The following is a 17,977-nucleotide window of genomic DNA, read 5'->3' on the forward strand; positions in this document are numbered from 1 at the left end:
AAAATGCCGAAGAGAACATGATCTTATCCTTTTGCTATGCCACCAGACACCACCATTTTACAGGAATATTTGTAACCACATTTTTGTTGAAAATGCTCTCAGAATGCATCAAATTCAAAGTAATTTTTCAAAATTTTCTGAGGGAGGACCCCCCGCCGCTGGGTCGTCAACCCCCCCCTTTCAAAATTCCTGGCTACGCTACTGACTTTAGCTTACGACCATTCAGTACTTTGTTTAGTATTTGTTGAAAAAATGGCCAAGTTGAACAACAATAATTCAATTCTCAGCAGATAGGCTGTGTACTTACACAGCTTCTGATTTATTTAAACCTATCATAGTAAATGAATAAGGTGTAGGAATGACAACAGACTACGTATTTGGTGAAGGCAAAGGGATAATATATTGAAAAGTAAGAGTGCTTTTGTTTACTTTTCTTTGTATTTTTCTTTATATTTGTAAATTTTTTCCTGTTTGGATGTAGGCCTACTGTTATTTCAATAACTATTTGTCTACACTTGGTTTGATCACCCTGTATAATATAGGCCTATAGCATTTTTTTCAGGACACAATATATAGTATAGTCCTTATACAGTGTTGTTGGCAGAGCCTGTCTAATATTAGCCCTCTATAATAAACTGTAAACTTTTGACTTGGTAATGAGCTACTACTGATCTAATTATTGTTTGACCAGCCTACAATATTTTGTATTTTCAAAGGTCATTGAAAGATCAACATTGTGTCACAGTATCTTATGAAAATATTTTATTAATGTTGCTCAAGAGAGGATTTTAAAGAATGTACAGTACTGGTATTGTTAATGTCTCAGTTTTGTGTGAAGAGATCAATGTAACAAACTATGATGCAGTTGTATCAGCGATTTGTGCAACACTATGCCTCTTTGGATTTGTATATACATTTTTTGGTAAGTTTTGTATTTTTATATTAATTCCAATAGATTTGTATACTATGATCTGTATCAATCATAAAAAGCTATATAGTGTAAAGGTAGCCTCAATAGCATTGCCAGATAAAGAATTCTGTCCTAATTTGAGAAAAGTTTAAAGCTGTTGAAAACAAAAACTTGTATTAGTCCTGGGCAAAGATCAAAACCCTAGGCTATAGTTATTCCTAACTCTAACCCTTACCTTAACTCTTCCTAACTTTAATCGTAACTCTGGCAACACCTAAGTGAAACTATGGCAACAAGTGGGTAAAAATAGCCACTTTGATCATAAAACAACAGGCTTGGAAAAAATTAAAATGACACACTCAAGATATAATAATTATGCTTTTAATTTTTGGATTTCTTTCTTTGAACATAATTAACGCTAGTTTATTTATATATGCTATTTTATCAACTTATTACTATTTTTTAATTGTAGGCTGTAAATCTTAATGTCATAATGTAAAAACTAAGTGCTATAAGATACAATGTAAAGTTTTAGTGACAGTCACCGGATTAAAATTAGAGTACTACACTACACACTGAAGACCTTTTGTGATTGAGACATTTATGCACTTCACCTGTCATCAACTTTGTCTTTAAAATCCGTGGGAAATCAGTGTACTGTAATATATCACAAGAAAAAAGAAATGAAAAACGACTGTTGGTGCTGAGAAAAACTTGGCCATTTTAAATTGCCTTATTGTTTATGCAGAAGATTTGTATCTTATAGTTTGTTGCATCTGGTCATTCATGTGATAAATTGTTGAGTGTCATCAATGCTAGTGGTGTTTAGTCTACAGAGTTAGGAGTGGTGGTAGTGATTTTTAAAAATTTGTATGTGATTTCAATGTGTATGCTATTGAAAAGAATAACATTAAAATCATCAGAATTATTGTTTTAGAAAGTGGTTTGTAGATCACCCGTAAGTTTGGATATAACTGTTAATAACTTTATCTGTGCAGGATATCGTTGTTTTAAAGCGGTCATGTTCCTGAGTGGCTTAATATTTGGTGGAACAATTGTTTTCTTGATGTGTCGAGAGGAAAGGATATTCGAACAAAGCCTTTCTGTTGAAATTGCTGCTGGTAAGTTAACAAGTGCAGTATAGACAATGAAAATGACAAAACAGTGTCCACTATTCAAGTCGTTTTAGCTACTATTCAAGCTCCACAATTCGAACTCTCACTCTGACTGTAATTCTTGAATCGTGGTGAATGGTGATATTGTATTTCTAGGAAGCTTCAGCTTCCTAGAAGCAATACCCTGCCTTCCAGGCCAGTATGGACAAGGCAACATTGCTAACTGAGGTGTTAAAGCATAAAACCCTCATCCCCAGATACTCAAGTGAATGCAATCTAAAAATTCCGGTCTGCTACTATTCGGCGAGTTCCCTGTTCAGCGAGAGCCTTTTTCGGCAAGTTCCCTATTCGACAATTTTTTGAAAATCCAACGACGCCTTCTGCAAATCCAACGATTGAACATTATTCAATATTCAGACATTGAATCAATGTAACTACGAACTGTAATGATTGTATTTCCTTTCGAAGACCAAAGAAATGTTGCAGTACTTTTCCAGCATTAAGCCACCTGACATTTGTATAAAGTGGTAAATCACTGAATTCTGCATTTAACTCTTCTAGAAACGTAATGAAAGGTAGAAACAGTATAGGCCCTGCAGTCTACAACTTTGAATTAAATTTTTGACACTTTTTATCTAAATGCTATATATACTTGTTCTAATTGAAATTACTTTCTGTAACATAAAAACAAATTAAATCAATACTATGAAAGCTCGTGGGTCGCAAAAGTTCTATCCGCGGGCCTGTAGTTGGACCACGCTGATCTAAGTGATTCGGAATAAAAAGTAACTGTTTTGTATAATTGCTTAGCATTTAGTACTTAATTAAATTATTTGATCAACTCAAATTGTTACCTTTGCCTTTAACCTTGGTCAAGTTAGTAATACAAAATTGATGACTTAAGTTTAAAACGAACGATTTGTCAAAAACTGCAAGCAGAACACATGATACTTGTATTCTTTAAATAACCACTACTTATTACAGTAGCAATTACGTTTAATGCAACAGTAATTGTTGTAGTACAGTTTGCGATAACAAATACAGTATAATCTCTAAATTATTATTTAGGGCTGTTTTCTTGCCATTTAATGTTTTTCTTTTTGCTTATTTTTTCTGCAAAAGTTAATATGTAACTTGACTTAGTTCAACACTTCATTTGCCGAACGATTTTCTTCACCTTTTCTCATATCCACATATCACAACTTTTCAATCTGTATGAGCAAAAAAGCAATTATTTTAATCGCCATTTGGTGAAATTATATCTTTTGCAATGTTTAAATAATAATTTAAATGTATTTAATTTCAGGTATAGCTGTTGGAATTGGCAGTTTGTGTGGCCTTCTTACCATGCTAATCAGACATGTGGGATTATTCTTACAAGGTTTTTTTCTTGGTGTACTCGTAGCGTTTGCAGGTGCGCGTGTGTCTTTATCCTTGTAACCGAACAATTTTTGTTATGACTGCTGATGACATACAGAATGATTATAGAGTTTCGCTTTCAGCAGCACCTGATTTAGCCTGAAGCTGCGAGTCCGCTGTGGTACTAGCGGTTTGCACTCGCTTTCGGAACACAGTTGCCTAGTCATGTGCTAGGGAACTGTGACTACTGACTAAGCACATGACTGTGGAACTGGGAACTGTGTTCCGAAAGCTACTGCAATTCGCTACTACCACAGCGAACTCGCAGCATCAGACTAAAACAGGTCGTTGGTTAGTATCTACATTGTGAAGTGAACTTTATGATTCTTTTTCAGGCATCCTCGCGTTACAGTCTTTCTATCACCCAAACACTCCATGGATTCCAGTTGGTATATTATTTGGAACTGGAGTTGTCTTTTCTGTGCTAACACTCAAGTTCCAGAAGCAGTTTGTTATCATCAGCACTGCTGTGTTTGGAAGCGTCCTAGTAACACTGTGCATTGATTATTTCATTGAACGCTTCCTTCTGTTTATGTACGTATTTACCCATTTATGGGTGGTTGTTTTTAACAGTTTGTGTAAAATTTCGCAACCATTGAGATTTGAGATATTAGGTTTTAACTACTGTATTGTTGCACAATTTTGAATTGACCAAGATGTATGGCGTTGTCAAGAGCACATTGTTCTCATACGCAAGGTTGTTTTTCCTTGGTTTAAAATCTAGCCGACCTCCACTGATTTTACTTGAAGTGTAACGTTGAACAAATAACTAATTGTAATTTTTATAAATTTTTCACAACTTCAAATCGACAACTTTTTTTCTATTAACTAGATTTAACGTGAAATCAATTTCCTTAATTTCTCGTCCACAAACTAATAACCACTAAGACAGCAGTTGTTTTTTCTTAAGTCGTGTTGAAAACTCTGCAATTTAAAATATATATATATTACGAAACATTTCTTCAGATTCTTAGCCAGGCATTGTGCATAAATCCTATGGCTCTTTGGTTAATTTTTGCAAAACTACGATTATTTTTGTCAAACCAAAAAATTTTATCAGGATCCTAATCAACTCATACCTTAATTTCACGTTTTCAACTTGTCGTTCTTCAAGTAGGCTACCGTGATCAAGACCAAACAAGCAATCACCTTTAGGAAAGATGCTAGCTGTGTAGCCGAAAAGTTCGCGCGTTTTGTGCATCATGATAAATGTCGAGTAATTGCTCTGTTTCGTCTCTTGTGATTCAACAAAGCAATTTTTAATCAAAACTCTGCATCAGTATGACTACTACCATAAACTGTCCATCTTGTGCAGGTACGCTTGGGAAGCTTTGTTGGCCGCTCCAACGATACCAGTATGCTGGTATACATGGGTTATCATATCTATATGGCCTGTTTTATCGCGTAAGTATTTTCTTATGAAACACTAAAGCTTTCAGTCATGTTAGTTCTGCCGTATTTGGGTCATGTTTATGTTACACATAAACTTTCTGTAAATTCTTATTTGATGTTACAACTTCGCATGCAAAACAAGATCTGTTTTCATTTTATACAAACAGTTGTCCTGTTTTCAGCCATCCTTGTTTCGTGGTACCTGCTGTTCATCAACTTTAGCATGACTCATAGAAAGTGTCCAATGTTGTCATCAATGAGAAACCGCTCTACGATTACAATTTTTGTAACTTCCCAGCCAGAAAATTAGTTCTTTTTTTACAATAATTAAATCAATGCAGACGTCGAATTTGTGTAAGATAGTCAGATTTGTTGGCTGGATTATGTTCATCGTAGGTAGCCTCATAGTTATGGGGTAAATATTTGCAAGAAATTGTTATTAACTTATTATTAAGTTTCACTTCCAACTCATAAGCAAGAAGAAGAAGATTTGTCAACTTACGTCATAGGCTTATATAGGCATTGTCAAACTTATCAGGAAGCCTATTCTCATAACGGATAAAAAAATCTTCACATCTAATCTTTTATTTGTACAGAATATAATTTTATTTAACGATTTTGGGTTATTCTTGCTGTTGCGTATACTATTGTACTTGTTGCTCAAAAAAAAAATGTTTCATTACTGTGTGATTTAAAACTTCAACCTCTACTGAAGCAAGCGTTTGCCTTCTTCTAAACATGTAAATTTGAACAAGAGGTATTGAATATTATATCAAGTGATCACCATGTGATTGTAAATAGGTAACTTTTAAACCTCTATGTAACTTCAACAGTATTGGGAATCTTGCTTCAGTGGAAAGTCACCTCGAAAGGCTATGATCACACCGATGGTAAGCTATTTGCACTTAATCAATAGAATCTTAGTTCAATCTAATATCGCTTGTTAAACTCTAATGTTGTAATGTAAAACAAATATTTTGTCTTGGTCAAAGCCTTGGTTACTGTACACTGGAGAAAAGAAGAACCATTAAAATTAGTCCTTAATAGTCCTTATTTTCCATAAGCGTATAAATGATTAAATCAAGACCTTTGCATATGTTTTGCTATGTTGCCCAACCCGTCAATCATTTTTAGCGTTTGCGTAAAGCTAGCTTATATCTTAATTATATGCAGATACCTTATTGAGAGCTTTAACATTTGCTGTTATTTATGCACTGTACAGCGCTTGAAGTTTCATAAGGTTAAAATTTATGTTAATATCTGCTCTTCAAGATGACCTCTAAGTGGTATTTAACTGATTAAAATATTGAGCGATTCAGTTTTAATGGAAACGATAACTCCATGATCAGTTTTGGTCGCGAAAACGTTTTTGTGAAATTTATGGGGTGAATTGAAAATTTGTGAAAAAACTAGATTTTGTGACTATTCAAAAAAGAGGTTTTGAATCATTATATTCGTCCGGTGGAATAGAAACAAACAACACACCGTTATGGAGGTAGCCCACACCGTTATGGAGGTAGCCCGAAATCGGCGATTCCTCAGTCCTCACCTACAATTATTAATTCAACGCTCTGATTATTTCAGTATAGGCTACACTAGAAATCTTAATGGTCTTTGTGTGTGTTAGATTTCACTTTGAAGCATCGTTGATAGATAGCACCGCATGTTAATTAGCAAGTTGCGTCGAAAAGACCATTTCAGTAGTAAATATCAATTCCCTGATGCATTGCTGAAGCTAAAGGGAGATGGAAAAGTCCACCTCAGCTTGTATCAAGGAAGATTGGAGTTTGTCAGAGTTTTTTGACATTTTAAACTTAACTTCATTGTATTGTAGTTCAGAGATATTCCAGGAATACCGGTAGAGACCGATGTCCGTTTTCAAGTCTCGATAGTTTTCAGGAGATGCCGCAAACTTCACCTCGAAGGCATAACAGGTTCTAGATAATTGAGTCGGTGCACGCATTCTAGTTTTCAGATCATCTATTGAAGCAGGGCACCCGTTTACCTTAACACCCTACAAGTACAGTGTATTGCACAGAAAAGTGTTGAGATAAAGTAACGTTTGTTTAAAATTTCACCTTGATTATGAAGACTAGAAAAGAAAGTCTCATAACTAAAATTTCAATGCAAATTTCGCGTAGATGACAGTCAAGAAATGTGGCTGCAGGCAAGGGGAAATCTTTATATGATGGGGTTTCCAGTTAGCGTCAGGCTAGTGAGAAAGGATTTGACCGAATAGGAAATGTAACGATTATATTTGTGAGATATTTTTACGTGCTAATGCAAGTACGCAGAGAGGTCATTGCCTGATTGGGTCATGTGTTTTTAAAATGTGACACATTGTCCAAAAACGACTGTTAAACAGATAAGAGCGTCTAGAGCCTACAAAATATAAATGGATATTTTTAACCCATTACTTAACCATCAAACGTAAAGTGTCAGTACAAACCTTTATGTTTTTGTATTCTGTTGAAGAGGTTGGTGAATTGTTGTATTATCATAAATGATATTTATTTTTTTAATGAAAAAAACTCTTGAAAAATATTGTGATTTCAAGAGTTGTTAATTTTTCTATGGAGTTGGTGTGCTTGCCTAAAACGATGCAATTCACATCATCAAATGTACGGTATGCAAATGTCGCACAGCGTTTATGAATATGCTTTGTAGAAGCACGTCAGTGCAAAAATCATTCCATAAACAAACCGATAGGTCTGCAGACGTTGAATTCATGTAAAAATGACGGATTTTGCTGTCTGGAAACTTGAAAACTTAACTTTACTTAATTACTAAATTTTACAAATGTGTGACACTGTGGCAGACGCGGTCATAACATTTTCTGCCAAGATCGTTGCCATTTTTATAATTAGATAAAATCAAACCGCGCAACCTCTTTAATGATTTTGTCTGCATTTCGAGACAAGTGATTCCAATGTTGGCCACAACTTGAAAGCCAAGAAAACATCTTAACTCATATTTACGCTATTCCTCGGTAGGCTATTTATGATTTCCAAGAACCCAAGCATGGCTGTGTTCTTGCATGGCAGCTGCTGACAATTTTGCAACAAAAAAATTTAAATTTCTCTGCTGCCGCAATTTATTTAAGTCAAGAGCTCCATGAAGGAGCTAAATTATTTTCCATTCTCCATTTTATAGTTTTCATTTACGCTTGCGACGTTGAACCAACGTAGAAAAAAAACAGTTCATATGATTAACAGAACAATCCCAGATTAATGACGTCCCTTGCACTGTTATGTTCAAGTTACTTCAGAGTATGACTGCTTAACTATGGTGAACTATTAGGCGAAAACAATATTTGAAAGTAATACCGCCTGCTGCAGCATAACATCATCATCATCATTTAAATAATATTTTGGAGCATAGATTTTCCAGCCGGATGCCCTTCCTGACGCTAACCACAGTTATTGGCAGTGGGCCTAGCCTTTACTTAAAAAGTATTTCCTGCAAGGCAGCAGGATTTCTAACAAGTTTTAGCCAACCAGTCGAGGTTGTTGCCCATGAGGTGGGACGTGGACCCACTTGTTAGTTTTCTATACGTTGCTGTACTGTTTTCTATACATAGCCTGAAATACCCCATATTGAATTACTCAGTTTGAATTACTCAAACTGGCAAATTGGGATGAAGTTTTACTGTCGACATATTCCAGTACGCTTGATGAAGATAGGCCACCAGCATTTTTCACAAACAGACTTTGTACAATCAATTTTTGCCATGTCATGTTTGTGGTTTACCGTACTGATTGTAAGCTTAGAAGGCTGTAAATGTTTCGTTCATCAATGCAATCTGTGCTCCCTGTTGGAGTGTTGGTCAAACCGCGTCCAATTTTGCAGTTTCACCGCCTTACCATCCTAGCGCGATTTCTAATCTAATCTTCATTCTTGTGCAGTCATCATATTGCGAGGTCGTCGCAAGCAAGTCCGGACTCACTTGGTCAGGCCCCATCGCAACGAGTCGTCGTCGGTCGGTGCCCGGCCTTCCGCCCGCCGAAGCACTTCCGTCGTCGACGAGGCTGGGACATCTCGTTCCGGCGCCTCGACTAACCAAGGCTTCACAAGAGAGAACTCGGCAGTTGTGCATGAGACGGAAGCGCAAAATTCCACGTCGTCCGCATCTCCACCTGTAAGTTGGTTTGCTTGAAATTTCTGGTGCTTATTTTATTAGATGGTGTCTGCGACAACTTAACCACAAAACGGATAATTGTCTTAAAAAATAATTTAAATATCCCAAATGTTATTAAAACATATTCTAATCTGGATCGTTTTAAAGAATCGTTTTACCTTCACAGCAGGTTAAGCTGCTGGACTGTATGTGTGTTGAACCCGAGTCAACACAACTATCATTTACATATTTTTTACGGGTTTAAACGTAAAAAATATTTACCTATCAAAATATTTTATTAACAATTTTTTTACTTGTGCTAACTGTTTGAAGCAAGGCTTATTTCAAGTAAAAAAAAATTGGTGTAATGTTATTTTTGTCTGCTCCTGACTTTTCTACTCTTATTGAAAAGCATAATAACGATTTTCTAGTGGTGTAATCTCCACGCTCGCAATGCGGCCATTGTTCGGACTTCTATCACTGCTTACGGTCAGTTTAATCCGGTTTGAACTGCACTTTGCATCGTGTGTTTGCGGTGGTAAAACACTAACTAGTTAACCAACTGCATTGGACATTAATATGACTTGTGATTGCAGTTGTAGTTTATTTAAAAATTACTGTATGCAAACAGCACTGGCGCAATTAGTGACACATCTGCGCGTTTCCACGACAGTTTTTTCAATTTGTTAAAACTGAAGTTTCTAGTTCAGTGAAAAATTGTTTTAACATCGGTTTTGGACATTTTTTGCAAATGAAATCATGCTGATGCGTTGGAACTACTTTCGAGCAAATAGTTTGTATTACAAAAATATCGGCTGCGCAGTGCACAACTTAATGGTGAGAACCCTGGAACGACGTTCGAAAGGGCGCCGGTTCGACACCGCTCAAGAGCATGCGGCTGTGTCTTTGACAGACCACGTAAATGCATGCTTGATGGTGGGCACGAAGATTGGCTTTTTGCCTTCTCGTTCACTTTATCTAAATCTTCAACTACTACGCGTAAGCCTGGATACGTCAGTAAAATCATGGGATTTTTAAGATACAACTTTAACAAAGTTTTGAATACTCCAGCGTCACTGTGCTTGCATGAAACGTGTTTTTTTCTCGATTGAAACTTTGTAATTTTTTCAATTCACTTGCACACACAAAACGTGTGGCGTTCTTAAAGTTTGCGAAACCCACTTGCTGCTATCAGGCATTCCAATGTTGACAGCGTGATCGTTCCGTTGTCCATTCATTGACAACATTTTTTTATTATTTCAATGAGTAGGTTTGCCTGTTGTGCAGCTTGAGCACCGATGTATGACCTTCGACAGTTGTTTTAATTATCCGAAAACCATCACAACTTAAAACGTTATTGACAAGCAAGAAGATTCATTGTTCAATTTGACTTGGCAGACATATGGCATGCACTTTTGTGCCATGGCATATTAATGTGCCGTTATAAATGTCCTATGACGTCCTTCACATATCGTCTCGCCTTATGATGCGAGTGAACTTTCACGTTTAAAGCACCCAAAGAATAACCGGCTGACACCTATGTGTTATATAATAGGGTGCGGTGAAAAATTAAAATTTTAGAATTTCAACAAAAAGTATGTCTTAAATGGTGGCCCTACACCTAAAAACATGTCTGATGGTGTTTTGGAGTTGTTGCACCCCTAACTGTCCGTGCAACTTTGGAAAGTTGTATGTGGGGGGGCCAAAATCATAAAAAATAGCATAACTCATGATCCATGTGTCGTAGAAAGTTAATTTTTGGCTCTATGGAATCAGAAACACCATGTTTCTATTTGTTCCAAGAGAACTTTTAGCTCTAAGAGCAATAGAATTTAAGTTATGCTCAAATATCTAAATTTGAGACATATTGTGGGCAAAAATGTCACAAAATTGACAACAAGTTTGGACAAACCAATGACAAAATTTAAACAAGAAAAATTTTCATTTCTGTCATGTGTCAGTGCTTGACTGTTGAGCTTACACTTCAAATTTCGATAATGGAGCACTGGCTTATAGTATATTGGTACTGTAGCCTACAAAACAATGATGCAAAATTGTGTATGATGCGCTCAAATAACTTTGGGACAAGAAATTCTGTAGTTTGGGCTAATTCCGGTACTTAAGCTAAGCTCTTTAAATGTTGTCACTTGACTAATCAACGTGTGGGACATTAATCATAAGCAATACATTACACAATCATAAGCAGTGCATCAGTAAACACAATACGATGTGTTGTCAAATTTATTTTCTAAGAGAGTTTGTCGACAGTAAATTGATGCTTAGTATGAAACTTTTTCATAAGTTTTCTTGATTTGATTCGCTGGCGTATCATGCCATCTCGTTTTTCAAAACTAGCTACTGCTCCAGCAGCTTCAGTAACAAGCTTGACATGTCTCTCTACTCTTTGATTGTGACAGGGATGCTTTAAACTCAACGGTTTGTCATACAGCACGTTTAAATCAGCATCACTTAAGTCCTTGACAGCAGGTGGCTCTGTGATGCTTTCGAGTGCCAAATCAGTAAGTTCATGATATGACTTTGCCTTGACATTAAGTTTTGGTAAAACAAATTTTCGAATTGCTTGGTTGGAATTATCAACATCTTCAACAATCACATCTTTTTCTTCTCGATGCCATCCAGAAGTAGAGCCATCTCGTAATGCTCGTATTTTATTTACACCCAATCTTCGAATATCATCATCCTCTTCACACAACATTGCAAGCAAGATGTTTTCGTGGTGGCCAAAATAAGCATTTCTTTGAAGAGTTTTCAAGGCCTCATCTTTTACTTGCTGATTTTAAAATTTGATAACACGTCCGTCGTCGTCAACATTCTGAAGAAATTCTTGCTGTCATCGGAAATCTTGTTATTCAGTTTGATGTCAAACCAAGAAGAAAAATATACTTTCAAACAAAATCAGCCAAAACATTAAGGTTCTTGGTTCTTCTACATCCAAGAGTTAACCACCGAGAGTGCACGATAGGTCCTACTTCCATAAATCTCAAATCCTCATCTACTTCTCCTAAAATGATGCACCAACAAATTCTATAAGCGTAGAATTGGTCTGAACTTAGATCATCAGTAACGTCATTTGGTAAAGTCGGGAAAGTGGAATATGGAAGTGGCTGAAACTCTGCAATAAGCCATTCGGAAACTGAACCGCCGATTTCTTTTCCAATTGCACCTGAAAAGCTGTCAGGACTTTTTGTGCAAGTGCAACCATCTAGTAAGGAAAAAAAATCGTAATGGCAGTTCATTGCAATGAAGTAAACAAATTACCCATTGCAATGGGAGTTGAGGGTGTCTCTCCAGGTTTACAATACAGCCATTGATATTGCCAGTGTTCACAGCAGTTCCATCAGAACCAATAATTTTCAGTTTATGCTCCAGATCAGTTCCTGACAAGACATGATACAAATTTTCAGCAAGTGTTTCTCCTTTACTATTGCTTGTTGTAAAGTGTGTCAAATAAACTAAGTCCTCTGACTCACCCACAACAACAACGTGGTGTCATGGACTTCTAAATAGTAGCATAGCATGCTACTATTTAGAAGTCCATGGTAGTGTTCTTCCAATTGTGTAGACATTGAAGTTTTTCCTGTTTGTTCTTTTACCAAAGTTAGAGTTAAATCCTTTCTGCCATCAAAATAAATCGCATCAACCAGCTGAAAAAAGTTCTCTTCGTTTACTCTGATTTCTGTTCTGAACTTTTCTCGTTCTCTTGGGCCTGAAATTCGATTTTTACGCGTAACTTAAATTTTATTGCTCTTAAAGTTAAAAGTTCTCTTGGAACAAATAGAAACATGGTGTTTCTGATTCCATAGAGCCAAAAATTAACTTTCTACGACGCATGGATAATAAGTTATGCTATTTTTTATGATTTTGGCCCCCCGCATACAACTTTTCAAGGTTGCACGGACAGTTAGGGGTGCAACAACTCCAAAACACCATCAGACATGTTTTTAGGTGTAGGGCCACCATTTCAGACATACTTTTTGTTGAAATTCTAAAATTTTAATTTTTCACCGCACCCTATTATATAATTGGCCAACCCCACTCTTAGATTATAACAACGATTTTATTAATGTTAATGTGTTTTATGGTTTTGCAGTTGGAAATTGCATTTGTGTGAATGGAGTGTTATTTTTTCATTTATCGTTTGTCTTTTTACACTTTAACGCACACGAAAAGAAAATCTGGGTGACTTGTTGCTTCATTCAACCTATAATATGTTAAAGCATGGGTGGTCTTAATGTGCATAAATAGGTTAACTGACTTACAAGAGCGGTCGATTTGCTACTTGCTACAGTCATTAAAGCATGTAGGACTGGCACATGCTTCCTCAAACCAAACAATTATGTGAACGCTGTGTCGTAGTGAGTCACTCGTTTTTACATTGATTCCACTTGACAAAATCTATTATGCTCTTTTTTTAATTCCCCAGAGTTACTTTGAATGCGTTGAGTTGGGAGTTGGAGAACCCGTTCGCGACGATCATACCGTCATACGTACTGACGCTGGGGCTTACGTCTCTCGTCCCTCTTCCATGCAAGTTGAAGCCATTCAAAATCCTGTGGTTGAACAACTTTGCAATGGGGATGGTTACTCGCTCGAGTTGAACCAGCCAACGACAAGCAGCGCACATGCAGAGCGCTCGCCTTCCCGCGCACCTCGACCCCGGCAACAAACCGATAGCCCCAGCCGCACAACCCCCTCTCATCAAGCGACCGGTCGCGCTAAGTCAAGTCCTCGATCAAAAACCCGCTCTGATCCGGATAAGCGGCATCGATATCCTAAAATCACTATCAACCATCGATCCCTTAGAAGCGGCGCACGGCGCTATGACGTGTCGCCTACGTCGTCAACTTCACGCTCGACTGAGCAGGCGGGTCGGAGCAATCCCACCCAGCTGCTTGTCTTCGATTCTGCCAAAGGTCGAAGCCATCGCGACAGAGTGGCCGCTCATTCTCAGCATATACAGGACATCGAGACCCGTCGCTTGTCACAACTTAATCCATCGCAACAAACCCCTGCCGACAACACGTCGTCGTCATCGACTGCTGCTCCTGGCGGTGTCGATGTGTGACGTGTTTGATTTAAGCCATCACAGCCATGCATTCTCTACGTCATAAGTAGTTCGTGTATTTTCGAACAGTTTAACACGAAAAGCAATCGAATGCTATGTCTGACACGGTTTGAAGCTTTTGTTTTGTGCCAATTCTAGCCGACTATATATTGACGCAATGTAAATTTTTACGTGATGGATATTTTTATCTTCTAGTTCGATTATTATATCTAGCCAGCAAATTGGTGATTTTTTTCATTGATTTAACTTTTGAAGATATTGAATCAATATAAAAAATGGTTTCTGGCTGGGTTGCTGTCTTTCGACGTCTGTGAAGCATGTTTTCTTTGTTGGAGTTTTTTAGAAATCCAGCTGTGGCAACATCGATTATTTTTGCTGCGGCCAAGGCTACATCTTGAAACAAAACAGCTACGAATTTAGGGTAATTCACGCCAACCATTGGTGGCTTTTAGTGATGATAAACGCTATTTTTAAATAGATTCAGTTTCGCTTTTAGCAGCATCATCGTTGCTTACTTCACAATGTAGATAATGACGACTTGTTTTAGCCTGATGCTGCGATTTCGCTGTGATAGTAGCGGTTTGCACTTTGCTTTCGGTGCACAGTTTCCAAGTCATGTGCTATGATGATCATAGAACAATTTTTCATAGCACATGACTAGGAACTGTCTTCCAAAAGCTAGTGCCGCTACTACCACAGCGAACTTGCAGCATCTGGCTAATACAGGTCGTTAGTTAGTACCGTATCTACATTGTGAAGTTAGCTTTAAATATGAGCTTTTAACATTAACAGGTGCATATCTAGAGGTAGTTATATTTTATGTTTATATTTGAAATGACTTGTCATATCCCAGCAAGCAAAATATACCTTTTTACATCGTTCTGACGTCGCTAAGAGTTAAAATGACGTCTCATTGAATCTATCTCGTGCAAGCAATCATTTTCATATCAGATATCCGAGAAACGTAATACGCTGACTCTGCAACCGAATATTTTGTAATAGCTTGGGATTTGGTTAGCATGAGGTGAAGTGAGATGTGCACACACGTGGTCTCTCTATTTTAACTCTCAACATATTGCAATATCCTTACAATGTTGTGCCTTCACTCTAGAATACTTTAAAACAACATTTACTTTTTCTTTTGCTTGACATTACCTTACGCAAGAACGCTTAATTTACAAAATATTTTCAAGGTTTTTGCTCACTTTAATTTCAGTGCGATTGCATTGGTTAACACATATTTTGTCATTTGTGTAGTCACTTATACGATACAAGTCTTTGTCTGCAGTTACGTGCCACTTTTGTAAAGTTGCGTGAGTTTTATACCGTTTTAAATATAACCTTTCTTCAGTTGCCAAAATATATCTCCGAACAGCTGCAATGCTCTGCGGCGACAAACGTTTTATGTGCAACTTTTTTTGTTCATTGTATGTGCTTTTGTTGGTACTACCTTTCAGTACAATATAACACTCGTTAGAAGGCAATTCTGTGTTAGCTTAGCCAACGAAAGTATTATTATTATCGCTATCACTGCAAGCTCGAAAATTGCCATTTTTGCTGCCATTACCATACTCAGACAGGAAAATTCGTGGTTTTCAAATTCATTCAACATCTGCAGACGTTGAATCAATGTAAAAATTATGGATTATGCTGTCCGGGTAACTTGTGGTTCATGGTTTTTTAGTGTCAAAAATTTGATGTAAACATAGTCAGGTCAATCAATTCCTGGTCGTTGTTGCAAGGAGTGCAATCCATCCAGGAACAACGTTCGGTACCTTTTCACATTCCCCCTTATTTGCTTGTGTTGATTTCCACACGCCGAATCAGTCCATTTTTACATTGATTCAACGTCTGCAGACGTTGAACTAAAAAGACTGATTTGCTCTTCGGGTTGTGAGTGTGATGTACCTAAAACAAATATACCGTAGTAAACACATTCTCACCCCTTGCCTTGGCACCGGAGGCGTGTGCTTGAACAATGCGTTTTTCGACGTCTTCCACAAGTTAGTCATCTTTGGTTGATAACACGTTGAATATAGCCTTCTCATTGACAAAATCTCGGTTCTTTACGTTCATCTGAAGGTAATTACTATCCATGAAATACTGGAAACAAACGACTTCCCGATCAAACCAATGACTTTAATGTAAAATAGCGAAAACGTTTCCGCAAAGCAAAGATACAGAATGCCATCTCATGAACCGATCAATAACTGCGATGCCGCATCATCTCGTTGTGTTAGTTTAAAACCTTTTAAATGCCACGGCATGAATATCTGCACAAGCAACTTCGAGCACGATGCACCACTTTTATCACCACATCAACCGCTTGATTTATTTTCACAAATTTTTATTGTAGACGCAATTTTTAATTTATGTATCAAGCATTGACAACAAGCGCGTGTGGACAGCTACAGACCCAACCAAAAGACAGCTTTTTTACGTCGATTCAACCTCTTTAAAGCATCTAGTAAATGTAAAAAGGTGAATATTTTGGCTTTGTTGCTTCCTTGCAATCGCCCACTTGCCGCATTGAAACCGAGATTTCGTTTTTTTTTTAGTTGAATGATGTGATGGTTGGGAAGTTACCCAAACAGCAAATTAACCGTTTTTTCACATTGATTCGACGTCTGCAGACGTTGAATCAATGTAAAAAACGGTTGATTTGCTGTCTGGGATACCGTTCGCATTCCATTATTTTTACAGTGGGAATCTAACCGAAATAGATGCGATCTGATTTGCTGTTTGACTTGTTTACCTGCACGTTACGTTTCTGTCCTTCATATATCTTTTAGAATTTGTGTTAATTTCGGTTTTATTTTTTGTTTGTTTGTTGCGAAACTTAATATAAAATAAAAACATATGTTACACCTCACTGTGGTTATGTTTTGTGGACACCGGTAACCCTCATAATGTTAAATTTTTTTCGATTTTCTCAAATGGTCATTTCGCCTAACAATCATATGCATTTTCTATTTTTAAGTAAGCCATTATTTTTTTGTCTAATTCATTTTACCGTGAAAGAAATGCTCAGCGTATTTTGCAGCGGAAATACATCGCCTGGAAAGGTAGGCTACGTAAGATTACCGACGCAAAAATAAGCAACAAATATTTTAGACCTTTCAGTGCCGTAGTCAAGTTACAAATTTTGCTAAAAAAAGATACAGATAAAACCAAGCAACCACACGGCGTTGAACATAATACATTAAAGTGAACATAAACTATGAACTACGAACGTTTTTTTTTAAATATACGAATAGTTTATGTTCACTTTAATGAATTATGTTAAATGCCGTGTGGTTGCTTGGTGTTATATGCCTATCGTTGAAGAAAGTCACCTCTTTACCAAAATTGTATTACTAAAAAATATGTTACGTTTTCAAAACGTAAGGAAGCTCCAATTGTTTTGTTTCGATGTATTACCTCTCGAAAGGGATCTTGCAAAATGTAAATCACATCGCGATATTAATCGATGACAACTGAGATTATAAAAATGACATAAAGTCACAGACGTCAATTTCCTGTAACGTGACGCATTTCCATTATGTCGCTTTGAAGCTTGAAGGGTCGCGAGAAGATTGAACTAGGCTCCGTTTTTAAAATATTACCGCTTGGAAATCTGTTTACTGCTTGCATACGATGATGTAAATTAACTCACCGCAAAAGCACAGCAAAATGTTTGGGCTGTTCAAATATTATTGGTGGTATTTTCTTACTTTTTTACCCTCTCTCCTCACATGGTACCATAATATACAACGCACAATTTTTGGTAATCACCTATCTCGAGGGCGTGATAGGAGTATAGACGTATACAATATTTAATGCAAACAAAATTTCATTGTGTTATAATTTTTGACTCCTGTTTTACATTTACTTCTTGCGCAGAACAGGCGTAGGAAACTGTGTAGCCTATCCAGAACCATTGTGAGGCCAGTTTGGGT

The 17,977-nt window shown here is 37.0% G+C and overlaps 1 protein-coding gene across 1 annotated transcript; it reads left to right on the plus strand.

Annotated features, from left to right (window-relative positions):
- The first annotated feature begins 333 nt into the window (after window positions 1-333).
- Window positions 334-16,901, plus strand: LOC145775383 (uncharacterized). Its single transcript, XM_082586672.1, has 9 exons — window positions 334-409; window positions 717-922; window positions 1,909-2,031; window positions 3,332-3,439; window positions 3,780-3,978; window positions 4,760-4,848; window positions 5,670-5,726; window positions 8,742-8,974; window positions 13,398-16,901. The coding sequence occupies exons 2-9, from the start codon at window positions 796-798 to the stop codon at window positions 14,037-14,039; spliced, it is 1,578 nt and encodes a 525-aa protein (XP_082442798.1). The 5' UTR covers window positions 334-409; window positions 717-795; the 3' UTR covers window positions 14,040-16,901.
- The last annotated feature ends 1,076 nt before the right edge of the window (window positions 16,902-17,977 follow it).

The sequence above is a fragment of the Aplidium turbinatum genome, chromosome 8 (genome assembly GCF_918807975.1).
Source record: "Aplidium turbinatum chromosome 8, kaAplTurb1.1, whole genome shotgun sequence".
Lineage (NCBI taxonomy): Eukaryota > Metazoa > Chordata > Ascidiacea > Aplousobranchia > Polyclinidae > Aplidium > Aplidium turbinatum.